Genomic DNA, 12,399 nt, shown 5'->3' with positions numbered 1-12,399 from the left:
CTTGCCAGCAGGATCAATCAATTGTTGGGAGGACCTGGAAGCCACATTCCTCGACAATTTCCAGGGCACTTATGTGCGACCACCAGACGCCGATGACCTAAGCCACGTAATTCAGCAGCCAGAGGAATCGGCCAGGCAATTATGGACACGGTTCCTAACAAAGAAAAATCAAATAGTCGACTGTCCGGACGCAGAGGCCCTAGCAGCCTTCAAGCACAATATCCGTGAAGAGTGGCTTGCCCGGCACCTTGGACAGGAAAAGCCGAAATCTATGGCAGCACTCACGACACTCATGACCCGCTTTTGCACGGGAGAAGACAGCTGGCTTGCTCATAGCAACAATATGACCAAGAACCCTGGTAATTCGGATACCAGGGACAGTAGTGGCAGGTCTAGTTGCAACAAGCAGAAGCGCCGCATTAACGGCGACAATGCTGAGGATACGGCAGTTAATGCCGGATTCAGAGGCTATAAATCCGGTCAGCGGAAAAAGCCATTCAAAAGAAATCCTAGGGGGCCGTCCAGTTTGGACCGAATACTCGACCGCTTGTGCCAGATACATGGCACCCCCGAAAAGCCGGCAAATCACACCAACAGGGATTGTTGGGTGTTCAAGCAGGCAGGCAAGTTAAATACCGAAAATACCGACAAGGGGCTGCATAGCGATGACGACGAAGAGCCCTGGCCGCCGAACAACAATGGACAGAAGGGTTTCCCACCACAAGTGCGGACGGTGAACATGATATACGCAACCCACATCCCCAAGAGGGAGCGGAAGCGCGCGTTAAGGGACGTATACACGGTAGAGCCAGTCGCCCCAAAGTTCAACCCATGGTCCTCCTGCCCGATCACCTTTGATCGAAGGGACCATCCCACTAGCACCCATCATGGCGGATTCGCCGCATTGGTTCTAGACCCAATTATTGACGGATTTCATCTCACTAGAGTCCTTATGGACGGCGACAGCAGCCTGAACCTGCTTTACCAGGATACAGTGCGGAAAATGGGCATAGATCCCTCGAGGATTAAGCCCACCAAAACGACCTTTAAAGGCGTAATACCAGGTGTAGAGGCCAACTGTACAGGCTCAGTCACACTTGAAGTGGTCTTCGGATCTCCGGATAATTTCCGAAGTGAGGAGTTAATCTTCGACATAGTCCCATTCCGCAGTGGCTATCACGCACTGCTCGGGCGAACCGCATTCGCCAAGTTCAATGCGGTACCGCACTACGCATACCTTAAGCTCAAGATGCCAGACCCTCGAGGAGTAATTACGGTCAATGGAAACACCGAACGCTCTATCCGAACAGAGGAGCACATGGCGGCCCTTACAGCGGAAGTACGAAGCAGCCTCTCCAGGCAGTTTTCCAGTCCAGCCATTAAACGTCCGGACACCGTCAAGCGCGCCCGGTGTAACCTACAACAAGACCGCTTGGCACGTTCCGAGCAGGCGTAGCAATGCGGCCCCAAGCCCAGCCCTCGCAAAAATGCGACACCAGTGCTTCGCGTACATAACTACGCTCTAGAAATACCATGGGTACAGGGGGAGGGGCACCATCACGGCACGCCCGAAACACGGCTTAAACCGCACCAGGGGCTGCCGATTTTTTAATTTTCTCTTACTTTCAGGACTCCATTCTTCTGAAGGCCTGTTCGGCAGTTCAATTGCCGCACAAACGATGCAAGAACCAGGGAAGCAGACAAGCCATGCCGCATTACGGAACTCCCAGGTGGTCTCTATCACGAGCAGTATACCTGTTTCGCATACCATTCCGCAGCCTGCCCCTGGAACGGACATGTTAAATAGTCCAACCTTTTGCTTATCGCATTATTTGTATCGTTCTGCTTTGATCGCAACCCTTTTTAATAAACAATGCATAGCTTTTGTCTATTTTTGCATTACTCTTTTTTTTACAAATATATGTTCCTTAACGACATGTTGCACCCGTACACTTTGGTATGGCCAAAATACGCCAGGGGCTTTAGTACCCCTCAATATGGTGTGAGAAGTCCGAACACTTTAACAAGTGCGGCACCCCGAACTTATAACATTATATGCATTGGCTCCGAATCATGTCTTGGGTCAATAGTTGGGTTTGCCCGGCTCCTATGTTTTGGTGCCTTACGTTCCGCTATGTCGACTAAGGTAGCACTAGGAGAACTACTGCGATTGTGCCCTAGTTGAGCTGGGTCGAGCACCTCAGTAGAGAAAGCTAAAACTGACTGTCATGATGAAGCGAGAGCTGGTCGTTGTTCGAGAGGTTTTTCGAGTCCCTAAACCCTTATGCCGCTTAGAGCGAGGAGTCGGCTCTATCCGGCCAAGGCGTGGATAGCGCCCCGAACTTGGTCTTCCAAATACCAGGGGCTTCGCCGAAATTTAAAATTATAGAATTCTATGGCTAAGTGAGAGTGTTCACGCATTATAGTCCGATTGCCTTGTTCGTTGTGCTGAGCGCCTCCCTCGAAGGACCCAAACATGGGAAAAAGAGCGCTCAGGTTTATCCCCGAACACCCCAGCACTAGCGGCACGGGGGCAGAAGCCGACGACTCGCCATCTCTCAGAACTGATAAATAGCCGCACATAAGGTAATATTTTAAATTCCAACAGCATTGCTTAGCGCATATGAACAAGTTTTCAGCGCACAGGACAAAATGAGCAAGTTTTACTCAAAAATTTCATCCCTGGAACATTCATCCGCTATAAGGCAGGCACCCTTCAGAACATCCTTATAATAATTCTCGGGCTTGCGATGCTCTTTCCCCGGCGGTGGCCCATCCTTCACAAGCTTCTCAGCATCCAGCTTGCCCCAGTGCACCTTAGCATGGGCAAGGGCCCTACGGGCACCTTCAATGCAGACGGAGCGCTTGATGACTTCAAGACTTGGACAGGCCCCCACCAGCCATCGCACCAGCCCAAAATAGCTCCCAGGCAGAGCCTCTCCAGGCCACAGCCGAACTATGAGGCCCTTCATGGCCTGTTCGGCCGCCTTGTGGAGCTCGACCAGTTATTTCAGCTGGTCGCTCAGGGGCACGGGGTGTCCGGCCTCATCATACTGAGACTAGAACACCTTCTCTATCGAGCCGCCCTCCTCGGCTCGATAGAATGCGGCGGCATCGGACACGCTACGGGGAAGATCTGCGAATGCTCCTGGAGAGCTCCGGATTCTAGTAAGTAACAAGTAACTCACGTTTATGTGTTTGCTTTGCATAAAGAATGCCTTACCCACCGCTATCTTTTTCACTGCATCCAACTCCTGGAGGATCTTCTGGGATTCGGCCTTGGCAGACTTGGCATTTTCAATAGCCATCGCGAGCTCGGACGCTCGCGTCTTCGAGTCAAGCTCCAAACTCTCATGTTTTTTCATGAGAGCCTGGAGCTCTTGCCGCACCTCGCCAACCTGGGCCTCATACTTCTCCCGCTCGGTGCGCTCCGTGGCCGCCCTCATCTCAGCCTCGACCAGCGCTTGCTTAAGGGTCGCCACCTCAGACGTGGCCCCTATAATAGCCACGATAATCCTGTCATTTTTTGCAATTGCACCTTTTTTATTTATATTTAAACAAGGTATTTCTTACCTTCCTTGTCCTCAAGCTGCTTCTTGGCACGCCCGAGCTCTTGCTCGAACTGCTCGAGGTTCTGCTTTAGCGTGTCCACTTCCGCAGTCAGTACGGCGGACGCCAGCAGAGAAGCCTGCATACGCATATTGACTCCTTTTTGTTAGACTCCTGCGAATTTTATTTGATCCTCTATTCGGCTTTTCTTCCCGAACGCCAAACAGAGCATCAGGGGCTACTGTCTATGCGGTAATATTATTTACACATTCTTTACTTACCTCAAAGCCTGTTAAAAGGCTAGCACAAGCTTCAGTCAGTCCGTTCTTGGCGGACTGAACCTTCTGGAGCACTGCACTCATAATGGTGCGGTGCTCCTCGTCGATGGAGGCGCCTTTGAGCACCTCCAACAGATTGTCCGGCGCCTCCGGTTGGATGGGGGTCACCGGCACGGTGGGCTTGCTCCTCTTGGAAGGAGGTCGCCCGCCGGACTCTGGAACCTTTGAAGGTTCCGGAGCGGTGTCCGGCCTAGGGCCGGACTTGGAGCCCTGGGGGGTTTTATCCCCTTTACACCTGGATTCCGGGAGGTCGCCTTGCGGCGCCTCCAGGACCACCTCCTCCTGGCTTGGAACCTGTTGGGACAACACTTCGGCGTCGTCCATAGGGCGGGGGGAGGTAGCCGCCGGAAGCGAATTCACATCCGACGAGTCCAGTGAACCTCTCGACGACGGGTCGAGCCGGTCTTTGGGTGGGCTGCATAATCATATTCGACATAAGGGAAAGTTGTGCAATAAAGGAATACTATGAATTACTCTGGTATCCGGATACTTACGATTTCACCAGGGGCTTGGCCGTGAGCGGCCACTCCTCTCCGCCGTCGTCGGCGTTGGTGATGTAGTTCGGAGGAAGGGTTTTCCCCTTCTTGGACCCTTCGACCTCCCCAGTGAGGGCGGCCTTCCTTTTCTTCTCTCCCCCCGCTGGAGGGGGAGAGGTATCTTCTTCCTCCTCCTCGTCTTCACGGGAGGAATGCGCCTTGGAGCCGTCGGATGATGAACCCGACACCTCCTGGCGCCGGGCACTTTTTCGAGTCCCTGTGGCCTTCTTCTCTAGCACCACGTAGGGTGCCAGAACCAGCAGCTTCGCCAAGCGGGCATCGGTTGGATCTTCGGGCAAAGGAGCCGGACAGTCGATCTGTCCGGACTTCACCTGCCAATCCTGTCAAAGGTAAGGGAGCTTAGATCCCGCATAGAGTTAAACTATGAAAAACTAATACCCTATAAAAGGTACAAACAACTTACCGCGCTAGCGTGACGCTGCGCGCCGAATCCGCGATCCTCGGTAGCGGATGCGGGAGCCTCGGCGCCCTTGAAAAGCACCTTCCAGGCATCTTCGTACATCGTGTCGAAGAGCCTGCTCAGAGTTTGGTGCTGCGCCGGGTTGAACTCCCACAGATTGAAGGCCCGTTGTTGACACGGGAGGATCCGGCGGATGAGCATAACCTGGACTACGTTGACAAGCTTGAGCTGCTTGTCCATCAGGGATTGGATGCATGTTTGCAGTCCAGTCACCTCTCCTTTGCTGCCCCATGACAGGCCCGTCTCTTTCCAGGACGTGAGCCGTGTTGGGGGTCCGGACCGAAACTCAGGGGCTGCGACCCACTCAGGGTCGCGCGGCTCGGTGATGTAAAACCACCCCGATTGCCACCCCTTCAGGGTCTCCACAAAGGAGCCCTCGAGCCATAAGACGTTGGGCATCTTGCCCACCATGGCGCCTCCGCACTCCGCCTGATTGCCGCGCACCACCTTCGGCTTGACATTGAAAGTCTTGAGCCATAGGCCGAAATGGGGGCGGATGAAGAGGAAAGCCTCGCACAAGACGATAAACACCGAGATGTTTAGGATGAAGTTCGGGGCCAGATCATGGAAATCCATGCCGTAGTAGAACATGAGTCCCCGGACGAATGGGTGGATAGGAAAGCCCAGTCCGCGGAGGAAGTGGGGAAGGAACACTACCCTCTCATGGGGCCTTGGGGTGGGGAGGAGATGCCCCTCTTTGGGAAGCCGGTACGCGATGTCATTAGACAAGTATCCAGCCTTCCTCAGTTTTTTGATGTGTCCCTCCGTGACGGAGGAGACCATCCACTTGCCTCCCGCTCCGGACATGGCTGGAAAAGGTTAAGGTGGGGAGTGCGGACTTGGGCGCTGGAGCTCGAGTGCGCGAAAATGGATAGGCAAAGGAGGAAGAAGGCGTAGGTGAAAAGGTGGATCCTTATCCCCTTATATGGGTGGATGCAACTGCGTGTCCCCACCAGCCTGGTAAAACTCGCTTATCTCCAAGCGCTGTAATCAATGGCACGGTTGGGTTACCCACGCCCGTATTGATGAGAATCCCGGAATAAGGGGACACGATCTCTGCTTCGACGAGACATGCCAAGGAAACCACCTCACATGACACGCTGAGGTGGGACAATAAAACGATTCGAATAAAGGCTTGGCCGCGGTGCGATGTCACACTACGGAATACGTCAGCAAATTATATTTGTGTAAATATTATTCTCTCTATGGCAATATGTGGAAACTTATTTTGCAGAGCCGGACACTATCTTTGTGTTCAAAATCTTCTATGAAGTACTTGGAGGAGGAACCCGCCTTGCAATGCCGAAGACAATCTGCGCGTTGGACTCGTCGTCATTGAAGCCTGGTTCAGGGGCTACTGAGGGAGTCCTGGATTAGGGGGTGTTCGGGTAGCCGGACTATACCTTCAGCCGGACTCCTAGACTATGAAGATACAAGATTGAAGACTTCGTCCCGTGTCCGGAATGGACTTTCCTTGGCGTGGAAGGCAGGCTTGGCGATACGGATATGTAGATCTCCTACCATTGTAACCGACTTTGTGTAACCCTAACCCTCTCCGATGTCTATATAAACCAGTGGGTTTTAGTCCGTAGGACAACATACAGAACAACAATCATACCATAGGCTAGATTCTAGGGTTTAGCCTCTTCGATCTTGTGGTAGATCTACTCTTGTACTACCCATATCATCAATATTAATCAAGCAGGACGTAGGGTTTTACCTACATCAAGAGGGCCCGAACCTGGGTAAAACTTCGTGTCCCTTGCCTCCTGTTACCATCCGGCCTAGACGCACAGTTCGGGACCCCCTACCCGAGATCCGCCGGTTTTGACACCGACAAGCCCCATGGGCCAAGTGGTGGAAGAGAGGAGGCAGGGCGCGCGGCCCCCCTAGCCCAAACCGAATTGGACTAGGGGGCCGACCCCCCTTTCCTCCTTTTCCTCCTTCTCCTTCCTTCTCCTTCTCCTCCTTCCTTTCCTCCTCCTAGTAGGAGTAGGAAAGGGGAGTCCTACTCCTACTAGGAGGAGGACTCCTCCTCCTGGCGCGCCCGTAGAGGGCCGGCCGGCCTCCCCCCTTGCTCCTTTATATACAGGGGCAGGGGGGCACCTCTAGACACACAAGTTGATCAGTTGATCTCTCCCAGCCGTGTGCGGTGCCCCCCTCCACCATATTCCACCTCGGTCATATCGTAGCGGTGCTTAGGCGAAGCCTTGCGTCGGTAGCAACATCATCACCGTCATCACGCCGTCGTGCTGACGGAACTCTCCTGTGAAGCTCTGCTGGATCGGAGTTCACGGGACATCATCGAGTTGAACATGTGCTGAACTTGGAGGTGTCGTGCGTTCGGTACTTGGATTGGTCGGATCGTGAAGACGTACGACTACATCAACCGCGTTGTGCTAACGCTTCCACTTTCGGTCTACGAGGGTACGTGGACAACACTCTCCCCTCTCGTTGCTATGCATCACCATGATCTTGCTTGTGTAGGAAAAAAATTTACTACGTTCCCCAACAATGGTATCAGAGCCTAGGTTTTATGCGTAGATGTCATATGCACGAGTAGAACACAAGTGAGTTGTGGGCGATATAAGTCATACTGCTTACTAGCATGTCATACTTTGGTTTGGCGGTATTGTTGGATGAAGCGGCCCGGACCGACATTACACGTACGCTTACGCGAGACTGGTTCTACCGACGTGCTTTGCACATAGGTGGCTGGCGGGTGTCAGTTTCTCCAACTTTAGTTGAACCAAGTGTGGCTATGCCCGGTCCTTCCGAAGGTTAAAACATCACCAACTTGACAAACTATCGTTGTGGTTTTTGATGCGTAGGTAAGAACGGTTCTTGCTAAGCCCGTAGCAGCCACGTAAAACTTGCAACAACAAAGTAGAGGACGTCTAACTTGTTTTTGCAGGGCATGTTGTGATGTGATATGGTCAAGACGTGATGAGATATAAGTTGTTGTATAAGATGATCATGTTTTGTTGAAGTTATCGGCAACTGGCAGAAGCCTTATGGTTGTCTCTTTATTGCATAAGATGCAAGAGCCAAATTATTGCTTTACTTTATCGCTATGCGATAGCAATAGTTGCAAGAGCAATAGTTGGCGAGACGACCATGTGACGACACATTGATATAGATCAAGATGATGGAGATCATGGTTTCATGCCGGTGACAATGGAGATCATGACGATGCATTGGAGATAGAGATCAAAGGCATAAGATGATGATGGACATATCATGTCACATATTTTGATTGCATGTGATGTTTATCTTTTATACATCTTACTTTGCTTAGTTATGACGGTAGCATTATAAGATGATCTCTCACTAAATTTCAAGATAAAAGTGTTCTCCATGAGTATGCATCGTTGCCAAAGTTCGTCGTGCCCAGACACCACGTGATGATCGGGTGTGATAAGCTCTACGTCCATCTACAACGGGTGCAAGCCAGTTTTGCACACGCAGAAATACTCAAGTTAAACTTGACGAGCCTACCATATGCAGATATGGCCTCGGAACACTGGAGACCGAAAGGTCGAGCGTGAATCATATAGTAGATATGATCAACATAATGATGTTCACCATTGAAAACTACTCCATTTCACGTGATGATCGGTTATGGTTTAGTCGATTTGGATCACGTGATCACTTAGATGATTAGAGGGATGTCTATCTAAGTGGGAGTTCTTAAGTAATATGATTAATTGAACTTTAATTTATCATGAACTTAGTCCTGGTAGTATTAGCATATCTATGTTGTACATCAATAGCTCGCGATGTTGCTCCCCGTTTATTTTTTTATATGTTCCTAGAGAAAACTAAGTTGAAAAATGTTAGTAGCAATGATGCGGATTGGATCCGTGATCTGAGGATTATCCTCATTGCTGCATAGAAGTATTATGTCCTTGATGCACCGCTAGGTGACAAACCTATTGCAGGAGCAGATGCAGACGTTATGAACGTTTGGCTAGCTCAATATGATGACTACTTGATAGCAATGTTCAGGAAATCGGTAATCGGTAACTGCTCAGTCAACTAGGGAGTAGGGATTAATCGTGAATCCGCCGATTAATTGGAATTAATCGGTCGAGCATTAATCGGTCTGTTTTTTTATAAATCTCAGAATCGTAGTGTTGGGATCAGATTTGTGTTGGGATCAGATTTTGGCCATGCAAGAATTTATTTAAATGCCCTGGAATGAGTAAGTACCTAATATGAAAAAAATCAACATGAAAGTTATTCGTATCGGCAAGGCGAACAACTTTTATGTTTTGATTATTTTGATCCGAGGTCATATGTGAGTTGTGACATGTGAGTTAAAAAAAAGCAAAATGTTGAATGAGTGTACGTGTGTGTGACAACAATGCTCTAAAATATGATATATTCAACAAGTATGGCAACAATCATTATGTGCTCTATCTCTAAGACTTGTAGTAACTTAATAATAAATAATCATAGTTCTTGAATTTGCATAACATAACAAGGTCCACAAGTATGTATCACATGACATAGCAAGGCCCACAAGTATCAGGTATGTATGATATGACAGTATAACATAACAAGGTCCACAAGTATGTATGATAGTATGACATAGCAAGGTCCACAGGTGACAATTCACAACAGCCATAAAACACAAATGGAATAATCATAGTTCTTGACTTCTTGCATAAGTGCATAACATAACAAGGTCCTCAACCATAAAACACAAAAAATATCGTTCATGGATTCTTGCAATCTTGCATAGTTGCATTGCATGACAAGTTGAGAACTCAAACTAGGAAGATACCAAACAGCACACGTAGACAAAGTTCTCCTTCTCCCACAAGGCCACAACCAAAATAAATTACTAGGTAAATACTAAATACTAAATAGCATGAACCAAGGAATTAAGGTTATGTTGTGTCCTCGTCCTCATCCTCGTCCTCATTTGTTTCAATCATCTCATCATTATCAGACTCAAATTATATCTCCTCTTCCAAAGCAATCTCATTTTCTGAATCTTCATCAGCAACAAATTCTTCTACTTCATGGAGTTCTCTCACTCTTGCACTCCTACGAGGCTCTATAGCCTCGGTGGCTCCCACTTCATCATCAATGGTGGTGTCGGGATCAACCTCGTCCTCAACATATGCATCTTCACATATCCAATCTTGTGCCATGGAAGCATCTTCACCAAGGAGAACATCACGAGAGGAGGAACATTTCTTTCTTTTGTCCATCATTCTTCCATTGAATTGGATATAAACTAGATTGTCCCTATGACTTGCATCTAGTTTATTTCTCCTCTTAGCATCCACCTAAAAATTGCAAAGTAAAGCCTAATCAAGTAGCCATTCACATTTGTTCATAAATAAAGTAAGGAACTAAATATCAAATTTGAACAACTACAAGTTGAGATTCAAGAGTTACTTGTTCAAAAACACTCCAATTCTGTTCACATCCAGAAGAACTTGTGGTCAAGTTGAGTATCCTCAAAGCCATGTGCATCAACATAGGAGTTTGTAGTCCATAAGTTTCCCACCACTCTCCTACATGAGAAAACAAAAAACAAAGTATTATGCATCAATCCATCAACCCATAATTTCAGAAATGCAAAATGCAAAAAGGCAAAGAGTATGTAGGAGAACAAGCTTACCAGGATTGAAATTTGCATTCGTTATAGCTTTGGAGGCAGCCAACTTTGCAAACATGCCCTCCTTATTTTTAAACCTTGGCAAGTCTATGTTAAGTGCTTTATTTTGCTTCTCATCATCATCATGATAGAAGGTCTCAATAACTTCCATCAATCCACTCATGACCTGTACATCGACAAATATGCTTGGGGTAGCATAACTATAATAGGGATTCAGTGCATATGCGGCCATGTGCAATGGCGTATCTAACCTCCCATTCATCTTGCCCTCCATGGTTGTTGTGATGATCTTATAGTCCTTCTCTGAATTTTCAACCGCAAGCAATATTCCCTTCTTTGCCTCTATTATTTCTCCATACATAGAGGTCATGGACTGTCCATCACTATCAGCCAATCGAAGCACCTTCACCAATGTCTCAAAAACCTTGCATTGCAACATACGATAAGCACAACATTAGTATTTAACATATTACATATAACACAAGATGACAAGACACAATTAAAAAACATTATTAATTTTCTTACCTTGATGCAAAGAGACACATTCTTCCAAAATGTCCTACTAATAATGGTGGCATGAGCCGACTTTCCTTTCCTTGTACGTGTATGCTTGCATTGTTCCAAGCATCACTACAACACATATCATTTAGTTGTTTCTTCTTTGTAGCAAGACTTTGCAAGGTAAGAAATGCCGAAGCAAATCCCCCTTTTTTGTATGAGACCTCATCAACACCAATGTTGCATGATGTGCATAAAGAAAAATAGTCATCTCCTTTGCTTTGGTAATTGTAGAACCAAATTGCTTTAATTTACCAACCGCTTCTACCATCAAGTTGAGGGTGTGCGTTGCACATGAGGTCCAAAATATCTTCGGCCTTTTTTCTTTCAACATCCCTTTTGCTCCCATATTGTTTGAAGCATTATCCGTGACTACTTGTACAACATTATCAGCACCTACAAACATCATGGTAAAACACAATAATCAATACATGATGAAAGCTTGAAAAGCAAAGAACGAGAGAAAATAAAAGGTCCAAGATTGATACCAATTTTCTCAATGCATTCATCCACATAATTGAAGATGTAGAGACTTGTGTGTGCATCAGCCGATGCCTCCTTTGATTCAAGAAAAACTGTCCCCAACTTACAATGCACACACAAGTTCATGATGCTCCTTCTTTTCTTGTCTGTCCAAGCATCAGTCATGACAGAGCACCCGGTGATCTCCCTCTCAGCCTCATGTGGCTTCAACAAATCCCTAGTCCTTTCCACCTCCTGCAACAACATCTTTTCTCGGATATGATGTTGTGAAGGTTGCCTCCAATAAGGACCATAACGACCAAGGGCTTCACAAAATTGTTTGAGGTCATCATCATTGATAGCATTGAAGGGTATGTTTTTCTTGTACATCCATCTAGCCAAATATTTCCCCACTTTGTAGCTTCTCTCCTTGTCGATACTATCATTGATGTTGCGTTGGAATTTTTTCAATGGCACACTAGGATCAACCGGCGCCACAAATTGATCCATAGGCCCGACATTTTTGGGATCACCTTTACCAACTGCACTAAGCTCTTCATCATCCTCAACTTATATGTTCACCGAGGCCCTTAATTCTTGTGCTTGCTTTTCCTTTTCCACCTTCTTCTTCTTTGCGGCATGAAAAGCCTCCTTGCACCGAGCTTGTTGTTCTGGAGTGGCTACCATACAACTTGTCACCGAGCCTCTGATTTGTGCTATGTGTTGCTTCATCCTATTGACCCCTCCAGACATTTCTTTTCCACATAGCTTGCACTTCACTCTTTGCAAATCATTTGGATCACACAACATGGCAAATTCCCACGCCATGTCATCAAAATT

At 47.7% G+C, this 12,399-nt stretch overlaps 1 protein-coding gene across 1 annotated transcript; it reads right to left on the bottom strand.

Moving 5' to 3' along the window:
- Positions 1 to 9,868: 9,868 nt before the first annotated feature.
- LOC119334625 lies at positions 9,869 to 10,388 on the bottom strand. Its single transcript, XM_037607195.1, has 2 exons — positions 10,317 to 10,388; positions 9,869 to 10,204 (listed from the first exon to the last, which is right to left on the bottom strand). The coding sequence occupies exons 1-2, from the start codon at positions 10,386 to 10,388 to the stop codon at positions 9,869 to 9,871; spliced, it is 408 nt and encodes a 135-aa protein (XP_037463092.1).
- Between the last annotated feature and the right edge of the window lie 2,011 nt (positions 10,389 to 12,399).

Source organism: Triticum dicoccoides, chromosome 1A (genome assembly GCF_002162155.2).
Source record: "Triticum dicoccoides isolate Atlit2015 ecotype Zavitan chromosome 1A, WEW_v2.0, whole genome shotgun sequence".
Taxonomy (NCBI): domain Eukaryota; kingdom Viridiplantae; phylum Streptophyta; class Magnoliopsida; order Poales; family Poaceae; genus Triticum; species Triticum dicoccoides.
The sequence above is the reverse complement of the archived record's forward strand: the minus strand, read 5'-3'. Positions and strand labels throughout refer to the sequence as shown.

Bases quoted from the DNA above. Each gene is read 5' to 3' on its own strand.
- LOC119334625 (XM_037607195.1), bottom strand. From the start codon at position 10,388: ATGGCTTTGAGGATACTCAACTTGACCACAAGTTCTTCTGGATGTGAA. The intron at 10,205-10,316 runs GTAACTCTTGAA...TGCAATTTTTAG, and splicing joins ATTGGAGTGTTTTTGAACAA to GTGGATGCTAAGAGGAGAAA.